The 20,446-nt window shown below is 52.2% G+C and overlaps 1 protein-coding gene across 2 annotated transcripts; it reads left to right on the top strand.

Moving 5' to 3' along the window:
• Positions 1 to 16,057: 16,057 nt before the first annotated feature.
• LOC133417975 (inward rectifier potassium channel 16-like) lies at positions 16,058 to 20,351 on the top strand. 2 transcript variants are annotated; one of them, XM_061706263.1, is made up of 2 exons: positions 16,058 to 16,113; positions 18,236 to 20,351. In XM_061706263.1, exon 2 carries the CDS (start codon positions 18,244 to 18,246, stop codon positions 19,333 to 19,335), a length of 1,092 nt encoding a protein of 363 aa, XP_061562247.1. In that variant the 5' UTR covers positions 16,058 to 16,113; positions 18,236 to 18,243; the 3' UTR covers positions 19,336 to 20,351. The 2 variants fall into 2 exon arrangements, with proteins under 2 accessions (XP_061562247.1, XP_061562245.1); XM_061706261.1 differs by having other exon boundaries at positions 16,063 to 16,187.
• Positions 20,352 to 20,446: the final 95 nt, after the last annotated feature.

Genomic DNA, 20,446 nt, shown 5'->3' with positions numbered 1-20,446 from the left:
AAGTTCTCCTCGTCGACGAATCATCGCATGCGTCAGAAAGAAAGAAAGGTTTGTAGTCACAATGACCTGTCAGTGCGTTCGTTCACTGGAGTTTTCTGGATCATTCCGAACTCGGCATCGGTCGGTCCTCGAGAGTGAATTTTCGTCTGAGAAGAAGTTAAAGTTAACATTATTAACGTAACAGAACTGTAACATGACAACGTGCATTTTAATTGTAGAGATCATGATTAGGATCATCATCACGTGAGTGTGCGTGCGGAGCGTGCCTCGGCGCACAGGCCGAAAGTCAGGACTCCGTGTCCCGTGATGCCTTGCGCCCGTCGGAGCAGGAAGCAGCGCGCAGGCGAGGCGAGCGGCAGCCGTGTAAGCCCCCGTGCACGCGCGCCAGCTTCTCTGCAGGATTCCTTCGTGCACGCGGATCGTCGTGCACGCATGTGCGCCGCAAGAGGCTCCAGGGAGGAAGAGGAGGGGGGCGGCCGACCCCCGACCCCCGGGGGGCCCCGCCCCAGCAGAGCCAACAGGGGAGGTAAGCGCGTGGTTGTGTCGTGCACGCGCTGCAGCTCCTGCTCGCTCGGTCCGTGCACGCGCGTGAGCAGGTCACTCGCTTCCGGTCTGCTGACACTTTTGTGCGTGTACACTTCCTGCTGCTGCTGCGGCGTTCGTTCGCGTGCACGAGTGCTGGAAGTGGTCACGAGTCGTGCACGATTTTGGCGCATTGAAGTGTGCGTGTGCATGAGTGAGTGTGTGTGTGTGTGTGTGTGTGTGTGGTGGTGGTGGTGGTGGTGGTGGGGGCGGGGGGGGGGGGGTCAACGGGGGCACATGACTGCTTAACGCGTGCGCGCCCTCTCGTGCACACGTCAACTGTTGCACAACTACCGCGTATATGTGTGTGTGTGTGTGTGTGTGTGCGTGCGTGCGTGTGTTACGCTCTGTTTAACAATGTCAAGAAAAGTCACTCAAGTGAACGTACAAACACACACTCAATCACACGTGCACACATGCAATCTCACGCACGCACACGAACGCACCGGCATGCAGGAAGTGACCAGGTAGGCCCCGCCCCTTCTTTGAGCATCCAATCACAGTTGAATTGTTCACATTTGATGCTAATGCCATTTTGATTTTACAGATGTTTGACTAACCACAAAAACGCAGATGCGAAGTGTTTGGGAAAACATCAAACGTTTTCCTTCCTCGCCGTCGGCGTCCGCCTTTGCAATTTTGGTCGTATCGTTGGTCGCGAGGGTCGCGGCGGCCGGCTGCCGCCTCGCCAACCGCTTCGCATTTGAACCCTCGCCGCGATTGTGATGACTCGGCAAGAAAAGGTTTGCGCGTGCGTGCGTTAGCCTTGCGTAACATCTGTGACTCGCCGTCTGAATCCCGATTCGCATTGCCAGTAACGAATCACAATCGAACTGGTACTCCTTGCACTATTCCCAAATAAAGACGTGTCGTTAACCAACAAATGAAAAATCCAATTTGATCATTTGAAAACTATCAGTAGCGTCCTGGCAGCTTTTCTATCTGGGGGGGGGGGGGGGGTCGCAGATTTTGTCAGGACACCAGGAAGAGGGTACGCTGACGCAAAAGGCTTCTTTTTAGTTACAAATGGCTTCCCTTAACCAGGATCCCTCGCCCCACGCCGGTCGCGGTGCGGTAAAAAACGTCCGTGCATCTCATCGTTCTGCGAGGATTAGCGTCCGGGCCGGGGGGAGGCGGCTCCGTCAGCGGGGATTCGTGATCGCTTACCGGACTTAGAAGCTACTGTACAACTGCGCATGTGTGCGGTAGGTCCAAACGGCGGCGGCCGTAAATCGAAAGGCGGGGCAGTCTTTTGTCGTCGTATTTTATTCTTTGATTGGTTTTCATTCGAATCCCCAAATTCTGACTCAGAGTTTGTTTTTGTTTTTTGGGTTACCGATTCGTTCGCTACATTTGAGCGTGTTTTGCACTTTTGGTCAGGTTCGACGATGCGATGCGCAGATTTACGGCGTGTTGTGTTGTTGTTGGCTGCGGCCCGGAACAAATTTCTCGCTTTGTGGAACGATAACGTTCATCTTGAATCTTGTGAACAAACGTTCCCGATTCAAGCTCAACATTTCTGCTGCACCCTTTGAGATGTTCTCATGTCTGATGACGCGTTATTAGGAATCCCACTCGTGTTCTAGGCAGGACATGCCCCGCTGCCATATGATTGGCTGCTGCATCGCGTCCCCTCGCTATATTGCGTTTCGCCTCTTTTCGGATTCAGTGCATTGTGGATTTTTTCTCATATTACAAGAGGGATTTTTAGTGTATGCTGTAATTATTCGTGGGGAATTTTTTTTTCCCCAGCATTGAATAATTAGCTGTAAAAGAAAAAGAAATGGATCAAAACACATCACCAGGCATAAAATGTACATATTGTACAGTGCAACTGTGCATTACTGTAAGTTCAAGAGCTGAAAAGGTGTTTACGAGTATAGAAAGTGTTTCTAAGAGTACGGGATGGATGTTAAGAGTTTGGGGAGATTCACCCAGCGTTAAAATATAATTGCTACTACGACTGATTTGCAGATTTCCCTTATTGCGGGTGGCGTCCCAGAATCGAACCCCCGCGACGAACGAGGGATCGCGACGTGTCCGAGCGGATGACCGTTCCTAATATGACTCACGGCCGCGCGACTCTGCCGATGCTGACCTTTGGTTTGGTGTTCGCAGGCAAGAGGAAGCTCGTCCTGCCGCTCCCCAAGGAAGTCTTCCAGCGAACGCCTCCTCCCGCACCGTGAGCTCATTTGGATGCTTTTCACAACAACGAAAGCGAGGCGCGCCGCTGGCCAAATCGACGCTCTCGTCGGTCGACTCCCGCCTCGCTCTCCGGGCCAGGCCCCGCCTTTTAAAGTCGCACACTTTTTCCGAGTCACAGACACTACGGTGTAGAACGTGAGGACGGCGACCCCAAGTGGACAAAAATAATATGTGCACCCCATATGCCTATTTTGTATTGGTATTATGCATACACTCCTAAACTGTATCTATTAATAGAATAAATACACGGTAGTGACCCCTGCGAGCACAGCTAGTAATCAATCAATCAATCAATCAATCAATCAATCCATTTTTTTTGGTTTTTTTTTTAAAGCAACACAATTGTACGCTTTCTAGCTTTGTGGGAACTTTGGGAGCACAGACGCACTTCAAGATCTTGTAGAAAAAGGGGACGCTTTTCGAACGCCGCCCTTTTTTACTGGCTTTGGCCCTCAGGAGATGGACTTGTCGACGTATGACAACTAAAACTGTTTCTGTGCGTTTCAGCCCGCCGAGAGATTTAGACTCCAAAGCGTGCGTGACCATCGGCGACAAGGTAACGTCCCGCGTGTCACCCGGCCTCGCTTCCCCCGGTTTCATATTTGGTCCCGTCGCCGGTGTTTCTCGAGCAGAATTTCGAGGTGAAGGCCGACGACCTGGAGCGCATCGGCGAGCTGGGCCGCGGCGCGTACGGCGTGGTGGACAAAATGAGGCACGTGCCCAGCGGCGTCGTCATGGCCGTCAAGGTGGGCCGAGCGCTAATCGGCAAACACGCGCTGCCGCTTGCGCCTTCAAAGTCGAATTCACATGCTTTCCATCCCCCCAAAAAACACAAAACGCGACTCGTTGATGATCCGCTTGTAGAAAAAAGGGAATGTGGCGGTGAGTCGGGGAGCTTCTTTTACACAACGGTACTGGCACCTTGGTGCCGAGGAACGCTGCTGAAGTGAGTTGAGGAGTTTCATTTGGACAAAAATATTCAAGAGCTACAGGCAATTGCAAACGAGCGGGTGGGGGGGCATCAATGACTTTTTTTACTATTTTCTCGAGTCGACTGTTCAGCAAACGTTTCCGACCCTTCAAAATGTCGCCAATTGCTCGTATTCATAATTGAAACCCCAAACACTTCCACCTCATTTCAAACTCATCCTCCGTCGTTGCCCTCCAACGCATAATTTAATTGAGACCCCCAAAAAGAAAAAGACCGCGATGAAGAAGTGTGGATTTGCATCGAACCGGCAAGGCGGACAAAGTCTTCCGAAGACGCTCCCCGATTGGCCGGTCGGGCGAACGGCGCGACACGCTTTGCGACCGTTGCGACTCGAACAAAAGGAAGAATCTTTTACTGCGTGCAAATTCGGGGCCGGCTCCGAATTTGGCCGCATCGATTCATTTTTGCGTCGGTTATTGGCATATGGGCCCGGCTCCCGCGTTTGGCGCGCGAAACATTGGACCGGGGAGTCCCGGTGTTGCGTTTGCGACTCGCATCGGTTTTGTTGTGCGACGTTCGACTTTCGTTTTGTTGTGCGTGCGCAGACGTTCCCAAGACTCTTAATGCATTTTTACTCTTTCCGTTGATTGCGCTCAGAACTCGCGCGTCTAGAAAAAAAAAAAAAAAAAAAAACAATTATAATTTCAATGTCATTTTTACCCAAAAAGCCTCATTGACGCCAACATTTCGCCTCATTCAAATACAAGTAACAAGTAAAACGTTTTTTTGTTTGATGTCACGCGTGATTGTTTTTCCACACTGGCGAGATTTAGAAGTTATGCTGTGCGCGTACTTGACGTATCTTGCTGTTTTTTAAAAGTTGGATTTATGCTATGAATAGCATAGAGCTTTATTGTCACTGTAACAGGAACAATAAAACTCACTTTGGCATTTCCCAATTTGCAGCGTTGAGTAAAAGAGTAAAAGAGAAATCTAAACGCACGATTCCCCAAAAATGATTTACAGATCAAACAATTGCTCCCATTTGTCATGTTTTCTAACGATGCGATTATTTACGTACAGTTTTTTGTTCTTTTTTTTTGCTTGATTTTTTAAATTTGTTGTCAATAAACAACATACATTTTTCATAAAATTGGTTCCTCCAAAGCAGTCGAATGAATTGCAAATAACATTTAAAGTGAGCGCAAATTTCGCACGCACCCGAAAAATCCTAATGAAAAATGGCAACAAATAAGGTAACAAATAAGGCCAGCGATATTCACATCCAGTGCCGCTCCCGTCGACGTTTCCTCGAAGTGTCTTTGACTTACTTTTGGACGACCCGAGTTTCTCTGCAGCGTTCGTGCGTGCCATTGTTTGTGTTGTTGGTGCCACGTTGCGTCGCGCGCGTTCAAACTACTTGTGAACAATCCGATCATGCAAGAAGACTGCCGGCGTGAATCACAGCGAAGATCCCGCCGAGCGCGCCTGCTCCGATCAACAAGCATGCGCGCACGCGAGATCATGGGCCGAGCACAAACAAATTGGCCACCGGGTGGCGCGGTTGCTCATTTCAAATTAACTTCAAGAAAGATCATCGTCGAGTAAAACGCCGGCTCCAACGACTACTACTAATAATAATAACGAAAGGCTTTCCTGGCTCAGTGGCTGGTGAGAGTGTAATTCCACGAGTTCCCTGCTAGGAGGCGCAACAACTGCACCGTGCACACGTGCTGTGTGTGAATGTCGTGTACGAGTGTGCATTTTGTGTCTTTAGCGTGTCTGCTTCTCGGGCTCGGGCTCGCGCTCCGCACGCGAGGAATGAAAGTCGCGTGACGGCGAGCTAGCGACCGTCAGGTCCCGGCAGGCGAACGAAGTCGGCGGACGTCGAGTCGTGGGCGCGCGAGGCCCGGCGAGTCGCCGGGCTCGATTCTTTCGGGGGCTCCTCCCGGAAGAAAGTTCTGGAAGCGTTACAGCTGAGGGAATGTTGTGTCTGCGGGCGTCTGCTGCCAAAATGCGTGCGGACGCTCCAAAAACCACACGGCTGAAAATCAATCACAACACACGCGCGCGCACGCATTGTCGCACACGCTCAGACAGACGCGCACGTCAGGAGACGAACGACCCGAACCGCTCGTCAACATTCGCCGTCACGGAAGCCGCGAGCGCGAGCCGAGGTCGACCCGACAGCAAACGGAAAGTCGAAGGCCTGCGAGAGCAGTCGAGAAACGCGGTACGGAGAGAAAGGTCGTCAGGGTAACGTGAGCCGAACGTTGTCATTTGTCAGGAGTGAGCGCGAGCGCGTTTCGGTCGTGCGCGCGAGAGTTTGTCACGCGCGCTCTCACCCGCTGCTTCGGTTGCGTCGGTCGTCTCGATAACGTCGGGCCGGTGCGCGGCGACCCGTCGTGTTTTCCTGCGGGCGGTGTCGATGCAGTTGCCGGACCTCCGGCCTGTCCGCCCGGAGGTCGTGACCCCTTCCAGCTGGGAGCGGCGCGCCGTCGGGCTCCCGCTGGCCGCATCCCCTCCGAGCGAGTCAAAAACGAACTTCGTGAAGATGAACATCAAAAACACGAACGTTAAAAACAAAAAAACACAAATGAAAAAAAATATCAAAAGCACAAGCGTCAAAAACACGAAGCCAAAAATACATCGAAAACATGAACGGCAAAAGCACGGTAAAAAAAACGAAAACACCAACATCAAAAATACATCGAAAACAGAAATGTCACCAAAAATATGAACGGCAAAAACATGTGAAACTCACGATTGTAAAAATCGTGATCATAAACATGTCAAAAACACAAAAACGTCAAACACACAAAAACGTCAAAAACTGAAATATGAATGTCAAAAACCCGTCAAAATGTCAACAACGCGAAGGTCAAAAAGGAATGTTAAGAACATCCAAAAAACACATGTCGGAAACATATATCCCAAAAACATGAATGCTACAAACACATCAAAAACGCAAACCTCCCCAAAACAATCAATGATCAAAAGTCGTCATCTATGAAACAGAAACAATCACACACGCCGTACAGGAACACGCTCGCCCGTGCGGACAATGGAGAGCGGGCCGTTTCCCAGGATGCATTGCGGCGCCGGGCCAATCGGCGGCCTGGGAATCGGCGCACAGAGTTTCCTCAACGTGACCGTGAGAACTTCCTGAAAGAAAGAAAAGAGAGAGAGAGGGAGAGGGAGGGAGGGAGGGAGGGAGAGGGAGAGAGAGGGAGGGAGGGAGTCCACAGCGCTTCAGCCCGGAAGGCAGACTTATTCTGCAGCGTCCGCGTCCGAACAATGGCGTCTCGCTCTCGATAGCGCCGGCCGAGCCCTCCGTCGTACACGAAACGGCTTCCGATCGGCCCGGCGTTAACGTCCTATCCTACGGCGCTTACACATTAAAAGCAGCCATTTGAAATCCATGAGGAAAAGGGTTGTTGTCGACACATATACATAACAAATACATCCGTATGTACTATACAGTGTAATGCTATGTAACGCTACTGCATAAGTTAGGCTTACTGTTGTACTTTATGGCCGTTGGTCGATGCCGTATTTTATTTTGAAACCGCTTCCTTTTCAACTCATATAACTACACGCTCACATAAACATGTCAAGCGTCTGCACACATGCAGCTCAAACGCACTCGCATGAACATGTCAGATCTATTCCCGTACCGTCCTCAAATCCGTTCCGAAGATATACTCCGATCCTTTCACATGTCCATCTCCGACGTTCGCATGCATGCTTGTAAAAAAACAATCCTTATTTATTTTAAGATAGAACGGAAGAAATTCATTGAAATGTGAAATACTTCACTGGAGTGTGTGCAGTGTGCAGCATTTCACTTTTTGAATTGAACTGCCTCCTCCTAAAAGGTTGACGCTATTCACGTGGGAGCACGATCGACGCGTGCGTGAGCAGGATTGACGTGAACTCGTGAATGCCAGCGACGTGTGTGAGAATGTGATTGACGCGCTCGCGTGAACGCATTGTAGTCGTGTTAATGAAAGTGTTTGAGTCGTGTTACTGAGAATGTTTGAGAAGTCCTGGTGAGAGCAAGACTAGTGCGCATGAGAGTGTTTGAGTTGTGCCTTTCGGTAGTTTGCGTGCGTGAAAGCATTTGAATAGTAAGTGTGACAGCTAATCCCGAATAATCATAGGAAACGCTCCGACCCGTTTCGCCCGATGCGGAAGTCGGATTGCCCGGAACGCAGCCGCAAAAAGTCACCGCCGTCTCGGCGCTGTTTCAGGAAAGCGGCTTACCTAACGCGTTCCGTGCGGAAACCGCCGACGACGTTCCCGCATCTTGATCCCATCACTCAACTATCGTTATCGGCCGTGAGCGAGAGAGACTCGACTCGGCTGCGAGGGATCGCGACGATCGCACAGCGTCGCGCGCGCACGCTCACGCCGCGTGGGGTCGCCGTGACGACATCCGCGGTGGGGGAATCGAAACCTTTCTATTCATTTCTATTCTCATTCATCACATTATGCGTGCGAGCGTGTGCCAAATAAACATTCACAAGAAGTAGACACACAAAGCGGAGTCGAGTTTAGAGCGCAAATACACAGGAAAACGTTTAAGGCCGGAATGGTCGGAAGCCGCGTGTCAGACATCCGAAGGCTCCTGACTCAGCGCTAATTCGACACACACGGTGCGCACACGCACGCGGTCCGAGTTCACGTTGACGCGACTTGTTTTTTAATTGACCTGCAAAGTGAGCGCACACGCACGCGCACGCGCACACTGCAGCTGGAGGTCATCAACATGTTCATGAAGTCAAACGGAGGTCAGGTGGCTAACGCGGGCGGTTGCGTTCATTGTCTTCTTTCTTTTCAGATTTCTCTGTTTGGTCTCTCCACCCTCAGCAGGTTTCTGCTTCTGGGTTCTGGAGGGCGCGAGGGAGTCCGTCCAATCGGTCTGCGGACATATATCTCCGAGGCGACCCACCGCCTCCCTCGGGGATTTCTGCGGGAGGCGCTTCAGGAGGGGTACCGGACCCCCCGATCCCGGCCGTTTGGTCTCCGCGCGACCGGCGTCGGAGTCGGGTCCGGTCGGAAACGGGATCCAGCGAACGTCGGACTCCGCCGAGGCTGAACTTTGTCACCGATTCTGTTCAGAACCCTTAGGGCCGGCATTTATAGGCGCAGTTGATGTGTTGAGGGGGTTCGGATCGGGGACCTCAGCATTGCCTTCTGCGGATGATGTGCTTTTGTCGGCTTCATCGAGCCGCGGTCAACTCTCACCGGAGATGTTCCCGAGAGAGTGCGAAGTGGTGTGGTTGAGAAGCAGAACCTTCAAAAGGGCGGAGTTGTTTCCTGTAGCGCGGTGCTGCCGGAGTATGGGTACCGGACCCCCCCCCCGCGGTGAGCTGTTCTATCCCCGTACGACGGTGTCAAAGTCCGGGCCGCGTCGGCGGCAGTGAGTCGGATTTGTTTCCAGCGAGGGTCGGACTCCGCCGAGGCTGAACTTCGTCACGGTTTCTGTTCATAACTTTTACGGACAGGCAGCCGAGGTGTCGGGGGGTCCGGTTTTTGTGACCTCGGCGCCGCGTTCGCTGCCTTTTGCCGATGATGCGGTTTCGTCGGCTCCGTCGAGCCGCGATCTTCAACTATCGCCGGAGCGGCCGGGAGGGAAATCCGAATCCGCCGAATCCGAGGCTACGGTCCTTCGTCGGAAAAGGGTGGCGGGCCCTCTCCGGGTCGGGAATGAGATCCTGCCTCAAGCGGAGGAGTTCGAGTATCTGCACAGCCCCTGCGGTCGTGCGGACTCTGCGTCGCCTCTCTCCCGCGGACAACTTGATTTATCTTTAAAAGACTCACTGGCCGGACATCGGCTCTCTGCTCACCACGCGTGCCGCCGCCCGCCACCCTAAACGTTCCAGCAGTTTTATTAACCTCGTCTTTCGCAAAGTCTGTCCTACTTTTGCTCGATCTTTTCAATTTTTCACCCCAAACGACCGCGACTCGACGTTCCCGCGTTCACTTGCGGTCACGAGCTGGGCGTCGTTTTGATTTCTTTGTGATTCGTTTCGAACAAGGCGACGTGCTCGGGATTTATTTTTAACAATACGATTTCGTTGAAACAATGCGATTTATCGAAGATGAATTTGAGGCGAGGCGAGCACGTTAGCGGCCAGTTCCGGTCGCTACGAAAAGGCTGCGCTCGAGAGCAAAGAGGAAGCGCTTCCGGCCGCACCGAATCGCAGACGGGACTCGACGGGACTCGGCGTTACTCGGCCGCACTCGGCGGCGCCGGCGTCCGGGCTTTGGCGCCGCGGAACGGCGTCGGGAGCCGGACCGACGTCCGTGCGTTTTACGAGGCCGTAAGCGCGCGAACGTGCCGTCCGCCGTGTAATTAGCGTCTGCGGCTAACTTAGCTTCCAGCGGGCCGTCATAAACAAATAATGATGATCGTAAAATAAAAACAAATGAACACGGACGGATAAACTCTGGAATCTCTCTTTTGAAAGTCAGCACACAGGTGCGCAAAGGGACAGGAAGTGCAAGCCGTAAACGAGAAGGAAAAGACACACACGCACGGTTGTTCCAAATACACGCATACATGCGTACGCAAGCACACGCAGACGCTTTTACGTGCTCACAAATATGCGTGCGCGCACACACTGAAAACACACGTACACGCATGCAACATATGCGCATGCACACTTAAAAGATCCATGCACACTCAACACGCACACATTCACATGTATGTGCAAATGCATTGGTAGACAGACACAACACACACACGAGTACACTCATATTCATACACACAAATATGCGTGCGCACACACTTGAAACACACTCGTACACACACGCAACACGTGCACGCACACATTTAAAACACACGTCTCACATACACGCACACACACACACACACACTCAACACACACATTCACATATATGTGCAAATGCATTGGTAGACAGACACACAACACACACATTCTAATACACACACCAGCAGACAACACAACACCCCTGTATACGCACACACATGCATACATACATACACACACACACAGAATACAGATACAAATACACAGCGCACACACACAGGAAGATGATAATGAGATGCACTTACTTAGCTGAGCGGATGAAGCTAGTTTGCTAACTAGTAAACAAGTTAACAAACACAGTTGCCAAATAAACAAAAGTGGCCGCTTTCGTTCCGCTTCGTAACGTTTACGCGCACGCTCGGCTTGTAATGAGTAGCTAGCACGTTAGCGGGGCGCAACACGGCGCACGCGGACACGAGCACGCGTGACACGTTTGCCGTTGCTTTGGGCCGCGGCGACGTCACTCAGGTCGAGAGAAGGCTAACCCTTAACCCGCGCACGGGCTCGCATCTGGAGCCGATCTGCGCCGCCACGGTCACGCCGTGTGCGTGTGGCGCCGCCGCCGCTGTGACAGCGCCACACGTGTGGTCCATGTGTGCGACACACACTCACACACACACGCGTTCTTCTTAGTCTTCATTTGTGATCTTTTTTTAGGTGACAGGAAGTCATACACACGCACGCACGCACGCACGCACGCACGCACTACCCCTGCCGACACGCATCGCACGTCAACCGAGTCCTTTGACGCACACGCCTTGAGACACGTTAGCCACACGCTAACAGCCCGGACACGCGTGGACCAGCTCAGCTTCTGTCCTTGAACGTCCCACGGAGCGTTTGGATTGGCCCGTTCCCACAAAACTGCAGGACGCGTCCTTCGGCGCCAACATTCACCCACGCCGTGCGCCAAACAGCACACACACGCAGCAGCTGCAAATAATAAGAGCCGCGGAGCACGCTACCGAGCCTCCCCGCGCAAGTCGAGGTGTTCCGCGCGCAAGTGTGGGAATCAGGTGTGAGATGAGCTCTTCCTGCTACCTCAAAGCGTAGCCTCCACTAGCTTAATGCTAGCACATCATGTGACAGGCTGACGAATAGCATCTTCGTGGCTGTGTTACGACCCTCGAAGCGATGCATATGTCAACGCAAATGCAGACGCACAACATAATACACAAAAGCATACATTCTTTGTCCTCTGCGAAGAACGACTAATATTACGGCTGAAGTTGCGGTGACGTCTCCTCTGGTTGGCAAGCAAAAAGTGTGACAAAAATCATTGAATTCTTTCAATTCTGTTTGCTTTACGATGCACAATAGTAGAAAGTGCTATTTTCCTCATTTCTTTTCACCCCGGCTGTTGTTGTCGGGCTGAACGATTTTAGGAAAAAAATCGAATTGGGATTTTTCTGGCAGATTTGAATTGGATTCCTGACTTTCTTCAAATCAAGCATCCGTGAAATCTTCACAACGTGCGGCAACATTTCAAAACATGACGCAAAATGGCAGAACGTAGCGAGTTGTGATGCTAACGCGAGGATCAAGGTGAAGAATTGCGTCCCAATCTATTGAGTCAGTTTTCTTATGATGACTTATTTATTGATCATTGTTTTGTTTTTTGTTTTGTTTTTGTGTGGGGGGGGTTAGGGTTAAACTTAAGACAGTCCAAATGGTTTCTTTTATAATCCAGACAAGAAATGTTCAATATGGACAGAACCGAATTTTGTTCATTCTGCACGTCTCGGAGGTGTTAATGCTTTCGCCGAGCACGAAACGGCGAGCGGCTCGCGGCGCCAGCGCGTTCTGCGTCACGGCTTCAAGGTCACCGTGACCTCGCTGCGGCGCACCTGAGTTTCACCACGCCCCCCCGCGGCGAATCACGGGACGCTAACGAGCGCGCGCTAACGTGCTAACGCTCCTCGTTAAAGCGTGCGTTCGTAACGCGCGCGTGTTTGTGTTTGAAAAGGTTAACAAGCCCGTTAAAAAGCGGCCGCGCGTGTAATGTTGGACAACGCAAAGCGATGACAGCGCCTGCAGCCGCGCTGGGAAAATATCATGGAAAATATTAGAGCATCGGAAAATGTTGCAGACGGCTGGAATAGCGGCAATAGTGTAACAATATAATCACGCGCGCAAACACACATTGCTTGAGCTTGGCTGCAGATGAGAGGTGGGCATGAGCCCTCGCCCAGGTGCATCCTGGGAGAAAAAAAAACAAAACAGCAGTGAGCTTCGAGCTTGGGACTTTTAACTTCACTCACCAAAACGGACAAATGGGCGAGCTCATTCGCAGATGAGCTTCAAAAACAAAAAACAATCGGGAAGATGTGCTCGCAAAATACTTTATTGTAAAGAAATGGTAAATATTTACACTAATGGATTGATTTTAGTCGGTCTAGCGCAGTATATCAACTCCACTTTATTGACTGAACACTTTAAACATCTGCAACTGAAACACAATAACGCGCACACACAAAACATTAAAATTGAACAGAAGAAAAGAAAACCTTTAAAAACAATAGCAAAGCGAACAACAAACATTTCTATTAAAAGGGCATTTTAATCACTAAAATAATGGATTCTCATTTTCAACGTATTATTTACAAATAATTTAAACTGTATATTTATTGAATACAATCAATTCAAATTAGGTGCCAGTTTTTCGGGATAATAAAATGCATTCTAATTTTGTATTTTATGCAATAATTTCATGAGAATCGAGTAACCAACCGTTTAACAAAATGAATTAAAAAACCTAAAATGTATATTCTTTGAAAGGGTTTCTTTAGAAAATCATTTATTTTTTACTTAAAAATGTAATTATGATTGAATCATCATTTAATACCATTGTTAAATGTGAATTATTTGACTATTTTTGAAATATGATTTACAATCAATACATGAACTCCCGATTGAATCAGATGCATGGAACAATGTTGCATACGAACGGAATGTTTCGTTTTTTTGGATATACACAACGGATGCGTGAACTGATTATTAGAGCGCAAAAGCTGCATGTCGTCATGGCTAAAAAGGAGGCAAGACGAAGGATTTTTGGGGAAGTCGAGGTGGAAGATGGGAGGACGCGATCGTCGGAACTTGTTGGATTGAGAATCTTCAAATGCTTGCTGAATGATGACACAGTCCGCTCAGACTTTGACCGCGCGTCCACTCGCGGGGGACGAAGTCGAACGCCGGTCCGCGCCGACGGCCGAGCGAGCGCCGCAACAAACGGCGGGAAAATGCAACCGCTCGACCGACCGCCGCCTCGACAACCGCACGGACGAGCTGACGAGTGCCGAAACTAGCGAAGGAGCCCCCGGATCGCGCGACACCGCTTGAACCTCCGCGCGAGCGCCGTAGCGACTGCGTGACAACTGCCTGAACGACACTCGACCGAAAGAATTGGAGACCGTCCGGACAGGCGTCAGAAAACGCCAGAACGAGCGCCCGAGCGACCGCACAACGGCTCGAACGTCGCACCCGGACGACCCAACGATCGTCGGAGCGAACGCCGAAACGCGGACCCGATCGACCGCCCGAAAGGCCGTCGATTCGCCGACGTGCCCCGATCTTCACCGGGTTCGTGACGTAGAGCGCGGGCGTCGCACGTACAGTCGGGGGTCCGATCGGGCCCGCGGGGACAGACGACACAATAACTGCAGCATTTTCACTCAAAACGTTGTTGCTAATGTTGTCCGCCAGAGGGCGCACTGGCGGCCACTCAAATGACTTTCTGAAATTGGCGATTTGCCGCCCGCCCGATGTTGACGCACTCGTGACGCCGAAAAGAGTTGAGGAGCAAAGGAAGTCCGCTTCATGAGAACCGCCGCGCCACCTTTCTACTGTGACGAACACACGTCTGTGAAAATGAACACCGTGTAGAAAAACGTGAGCCGACGCGTTCGGTTTTTCCGCGCACGGCCACGGTCTGAAAGTATTTTGATTTCCCACACGCGTGCGGAAATGTACGTCCATTTCGGTCTCGTACTTTGTCTATTTCGACTTCCGCGGAGTGACTCTCTCACGACTTCGCACCAAAGCGTCAATTCTATTTGAAAGAAAACACCTCGGTTTCGTCACCCGGGTGTCCGGGAAGGGCTACGTCTGTTCGACCCGCTTTTGTATCCGCTTTGTCCGTATTTTCCCTCTGATCGGTCGCCTCCGTCTCGTGAGGGCACACGGGTTTGTTACGTCGACGGCGCCGGCTCGGGAGCGGAGAGGCCGCCGGAGATCTTCGCCGGCGGCGTGCTCCAGCTCGAGAAGTTCCGACGAGCTGATTTCGGGCCCCTCGGCAGAAAACCGTCTCGAGCTCAGGAATGCGTGGGCCCTTTCGATTCACGTTTACAATACGTGACAATATTCCATCCCAAAGACGAGAAAAGGTCGGTCGGGCAAAATACGGGATCTTCGTTTTACACGAGGTATAAAAGAGCCACGTTCATCTGTAGGTTTCGTTTTCGTTAAGACATTTCAGAATGCTCAAGATATCGCACGATACCGAATGCGTTATTACGATCGTCATCGTAATTTCCCGACCGCTTGTCCTCACGCGGGTGGCGGGGTGCGCCCCGAAGCGGTCGCCGGCCGATCGCGGGGCACATCTAAACAAACGACCGTCGGCACTCCCGTTCGCACCTACGGGCAATTTAGAGTCTTCAATCAAGCTGGCACGCATGTTTTGGGGATGCGGGAGGAAAGCGGAGCGCCCGGAGAAAAGCCACGCGGGCACGGGCAGAACACGCAAACTCCACGCGGGCCGGGCCCGGGATTGGAACCCGCAACCTCACAACTGTGAGGCACGTGCGCTAACCGTTCCCCACCGTGCCGCTTGACAATAATCATTCATTTGTAAATCTCGTCTGCACGTCCACAAAATAATTCGCACCGAAACGCGGGGGGAAAGTCGGACGAGTGGCTGAGCCACGAAAATACGAGCCCAGCGCATCTGAGATCGGATTGAGGTGAACGGGAGCCCCGAACCCAAAGGATTTCGACGTGCCTCGATCGGCGCGGAGGTCACAACGCGAAGGACGTGACCCGGCGACGCTCGGAAGAGAAGAGAAAGATTGCCCGCCCGTGGCGCGTCGCGCTCCGGTTGGCGACGAGACCCCGTTGCCCGTTTGGAGGCGCTTTTGGGAACAGAAGATTTCTTTTTCCGCTCTGTGCCTGTTAACTCGCACATGAAACCTTTGGGAGAACTAACCGGACGCTTACGGGCCCGCACCCCCTTCGCCTCTGCCGCCGCCGCCGCGAACTGTTCAGTCATTCGTCGGAGCGTCGACGTGCGCTTTTGCTGATTTTGGAGCGCGACACCAGCGGGGAACGGTCACAAGGGCAAATGGTGCGCGCGATCGGCGGCGTGAGCATTTTGAGGACACGAGTCGGGTTTCTTTTGAAAAGCCGGCGAGGGCGTGTCAGCGCTAAACGCTTCCCGTCGGGGCACGGTCACCTGAGATGCGGGAGGCGGGAGGCGTCACGCTGCCGTGTTTTGCCTTGACGGGTGTCTCGCTTCATTCCGGCACGCACGTCCGCGGAGGCACGCGCAGACCTCAGGTAGCGCTCGCCCTCTTCTCCTTCTTGATTTTCTCCCGGGATGTTGCGTTTTGTCGCAGAACGTCGCCGAGGTGGTAAGTGAACACCCGCGCCGAAGTTGTTTCGGTTTGGTTCGAGCTCCTCCGAGAACCGAGACGTTTGTTCGTTTGCCTTTGTGAAAATGGCCTCGCGCCATCGGTGGTGTCAAGGTCGCAAGACTTTGCGAATCGCGTCTTCATTCACATTCAAGGTCACGTTTCGACTCAAACACCTGCTACGGTTATGTCACGACGCATTCCTGTGACAATATGTTCCCTATATAGTCTCACTTCTTGCGATCATTCAAAAGGTAGTGAAGATGATTCTCAAGTCCTGTTTTTCTAACTTTGAATGTCAAAATGTCAAATGCAACCCGACTCTTTGGGATATATTGCATTTCTCTCCCTTTCCGTGAAAACGAACACAAATGCAAACTCGTGTTTTTACTTTCTACGACAACGTCTTCGGAAAACCTTCTCGTTGAAAACTTCTAGTAGGACCTCCTACCACATCTTTCGGCTGGAAAACCTCCACTAGAATGTCTTACGAGAACTTCACGTCTTAACCTTCTCCTACAACCCTCGAGTAGAAAACCCCCAGTAAAGCCGTACTAATAGAACATTTGAACCTAACTTTCTACGAGAAAACCTCTGCTAGAACCTCTCACTAGAACTTCAGGTCTACACTTCCATGCGAGAAAACGTCCACTAGAAATTTCCGATTGAACGTTCTGCTCGTCAAGGAATATTGTGGAAGTTTGTGTTGGTGGCCGGGAGAGGTTTTGGTTTTTTTCAGGGACTTTATGTCCAAAACGCATCCGTGAACACGTTGATGGCCGTCGTCATGGCGACCTCTCGCTAGCAGCATACTAACGGCTCGCGTGCTCAGCGGCGCGCGAAGCTACGAGCGTTGTAACGATGTTTTGTAACACTCGGCGTTCGTAAGAAGCATTTGAAGGTCGTCCCGGAACGTCGCCCGCCGCGGGCTAACGAGCGGCTTGCGTTGCACTCGGCCAAGGGTGGCAGGAGGCACGAAGGGGAGGGGAGGGGGGCGGCCTCGCCCGGGGGTCACGGTGCCACTCGCACTCGGAGAGCGTGTAATGGCGTCGTAATTGAGGGAATCGCGCAATTCCCAGACCGCATCCCCGGGGATTGTGGAGAACGTCGCAGTGGAAAGTTTGCGGCGAAGGTCAGCGTGTGTTTTGTACACAGCGGCGGCGGCGGCTTTGAGGTCAAAAGGCGCCCGCTGCCGCGTGGAGAAAACAGGAGCGCATCCCGGTGCGGCGACGTGCGCGCGACCCCCTTGCCCCGGGGGCAACCCAGTACTCGGTGCCCGCATACTCAACTTACAGCACATTGCAGTGCTGAGGCATTGGCTACTACAATTTTACACCAAATGTCATCGCAAAGTGTCGTACAAATGGTACAAATACAGCGTAGCACAAATATGGAGTGTTTGACAAATATAAAGTGTAATCGAAATATCGAGTGTAGTACAAATGTAAAGTCGTACAAATACCGTATATCGTGCGGTACAAATTGTCCAAATGTAAAGTGAGACCCTCCCCGTAGAAAAACGATAATAGAACCTTATGTGAGACCTTCTAGAACATCTCAACTTAACATTGTACCAGAACCGCCGTTCTGCAAGAACCTTCCGACTGAATGGTCAGCTCGAAAATCTCCGCAACGCCGTCGAAGCAGAACATCCTCAAGAACCGACAATATGTTTTGTGGTAGGACCTCCTCCTAGAACCTTCGACGACAAAACTTCTACCAAAGCCTCTCACCAGAACCTCCTACTAAAAAAATTGGAATAGAAACTTATACTAGAAGCTTCTGCTAAAACCTCTTAGTAGAACTTTGAACTTCTGAACCATCGACGAGATTCAACTCTAAAAAAAAAACTTCTGCCAGAACCTTCTGCTCGGAAATCTCGGCTATACTATCCGAAACCTTCTAAGAGGAAACTTCCACTAAAACCTTGACTGAGATGCTTCTATCGGAAAGCTTTTACGCTACAACTCAAGGTCGTGTTGAGTGTTGCTGTCCGGGAGTTTGAGCGCAGACGTGTGACCCGTGAGTTTGTGCGTTGTGTTTGTCAGTCGCCAGGATGCCGAAGTCGTACCAAAGCGTCGAGCGCGGCGACGACGCGACGGCGGCGGAGACGGAGCAGAGTCCCGGGAGCCGGAAGCGGCGCTACGTGCGCAAGGAGGGCAGCTGCGACGTGGTTTTCCGCCACCTTCCCGAGGAGTGGCTCTTCTTCGTCACCGACATCTTCACCACCTTGGTGGAGATCCGCTGGAGGGCGATGCTCCTCATCTTCGCGCTGTCCTACATCCTGTCCTGGCTTTTCTTCGGGATCCTCTTCTGGGTCATCGCGCTGGCCCACGGCGACGTCCAGGACCACAAGACGGCGCCGTGCGTCTACAAGGTGCGCAGCTTCACCGCCGCCTTCCTATTCTCACTGGAGACTCAGACCACCATCGGCTACGGCACCAGAGGGATGTCGGAGAACTGCGCCGCGGCCATCGCGGCGGTGACCGTCCAGGACGTCGTCAGCTGCTTCATCAACACCTTCGTCATCGGCATCGCCGTCGCCAAGATGGCCTCGGCCAAGAAGCGGGCGCAGACGGTGGGCTTCAGCAACTGCGCTGTCGTCAACCTCCGCGACGGCCACCTGTGCCTCTCCTGGCGGGTGGGCGACTTCCGCCGCAACCACCTGGTGGAGGGTACGGCGCGCGCTCAGATCGTGCGCGCCGACGCCCACGCCACCGGCAGGGTGGACGTCACCTACCGGGATCTGGTCATCCAGCAGCCCGACATCGTCCTGGTGGCGCCGACCGCCATCTGCCACCGCATCCGGGAGGGCAGTCCGCTGTACGGGATGAGCCCGGCGGAGCTGCGGGGCTCCGACCTGGAAGTGGTGGTGTCCTTCACGTACACCGACGACAGCACGGGAACGCTGCACCAGACGCGGACGTCCTACACGCGGGACGACATCTTGTGGGGTCACGTCTTCCAGGAGATGATCCGGGCCGGCAGGAGGCGCTACACCGTCGACTACGTGCTCTTCAACCAGACCGCCAAGGTCCCGCTGCCCGCGATCAGCGCCGAGGCCTTTCGGCTCAAGCGGCGGCCGCGGCCCTCGCCGGGGGCTTCGCCGCGCAATTGTCGCCCCGACGAGGTCCCGAGCCCCCCTTAAACGACGGACGACATCCTGACACCACGTAGCCGAAACGCTCAAATGTGACAACGTCAAAGCTCACCGACGAAGAAGAAAACAAGTTAGCGACCAGCGCGTTGATGATTTTTAAGCATACTAACTAGATCAGAATCAGAATCAGAATCAGAATCAGAATCCTCTTTATTTGCCAAGTATGTCCAAAACACACAAGGAATTTGTCTCCGGTCGTCGGAGCCGCTCGAGTACGACGACGGACGGTCGATTGACAGGGAACGCTTTGGAGACAGAAAGACATTGACAAAAAACAATTGTGCTAGAAGATGCAGAGTCCTCGAGCAGTTCGAATGACTCATCTCGCAACGAGCGTCGTGCAAAGGGCGCCGAGACTTCAAGGGGCGGATGCGGTTTGAAGTGACGAGTAGCGCGATCGTCTGGGACGATGTCGGTCGCGCAAATGTTGAAGATCCTCCTCAATCCGTGTGCAAATGGGGCAGATGCGACTCTGGCACGAGTGGCCAGTATGGTGGCCAGATCATTCTACCAGAAGCTTTTTACTAGAACCTCCTGATGGAACCTTGTACTATGACCTTCTACCAGAAAACCTCCACTAGATGTTTCTATGGGAACCTTCTGCTCCAACCTCCGACGAGAAACGTCCTACTCGAACCTTCGACCAGAACCGGCGACTTCCCTGAGGAACTTCTACTAAAAAAAGGAACTTCTACTAACTTGGACCAGGAAACACTCGTACTGACAAAATGCAAAACGTGAGAACATCAAAGCTTGAATGGATGTTTCTCGCCGGCTGCTCTTTCTTGTCTCATCCAGAATCCTATTTTGAAACCGTCCTCAATAAGAGTTGATAAAGATTGGAATGAAGTTCGACTTTCATTGTGAGCTCACAACAATCGCGCGTGTTGACACTAAAACGCAACTCAGTTGACATGAAAACATGACCCGTGCCGCCGTGCGCGCGCGTGCGCGCTACCCGCGCAAGAGGGTCAGCGACCTGCAAACTTCCTGCACTCAACTGCGCCCCCGCGTGGCTAACGTACGCACACGCAAGCAAAGGCGGTGAGAGCACATTTGCTTGAGCTTAAATATAGACAAGAGAAACAAAAGCTCTGAC

The sequence above is a fragment of the Phycodurus eques genome, chromosome 19 (assembly GCF_024500275.1).
Source record: "Phycodurus eques isolate BA_2022a chromosome 19, UOR_Pequ_1.1, whole genome shotgun sequence".
NCBI lineage: Eukaryota > Metazoa > Chordata > Actinopteri > Syngnathiformes > Syngnathidae > Phycodurus > Phycodurus eques.
This window is presented reverse-complemented; position numbering and strand designations above follow the sequence as displayed.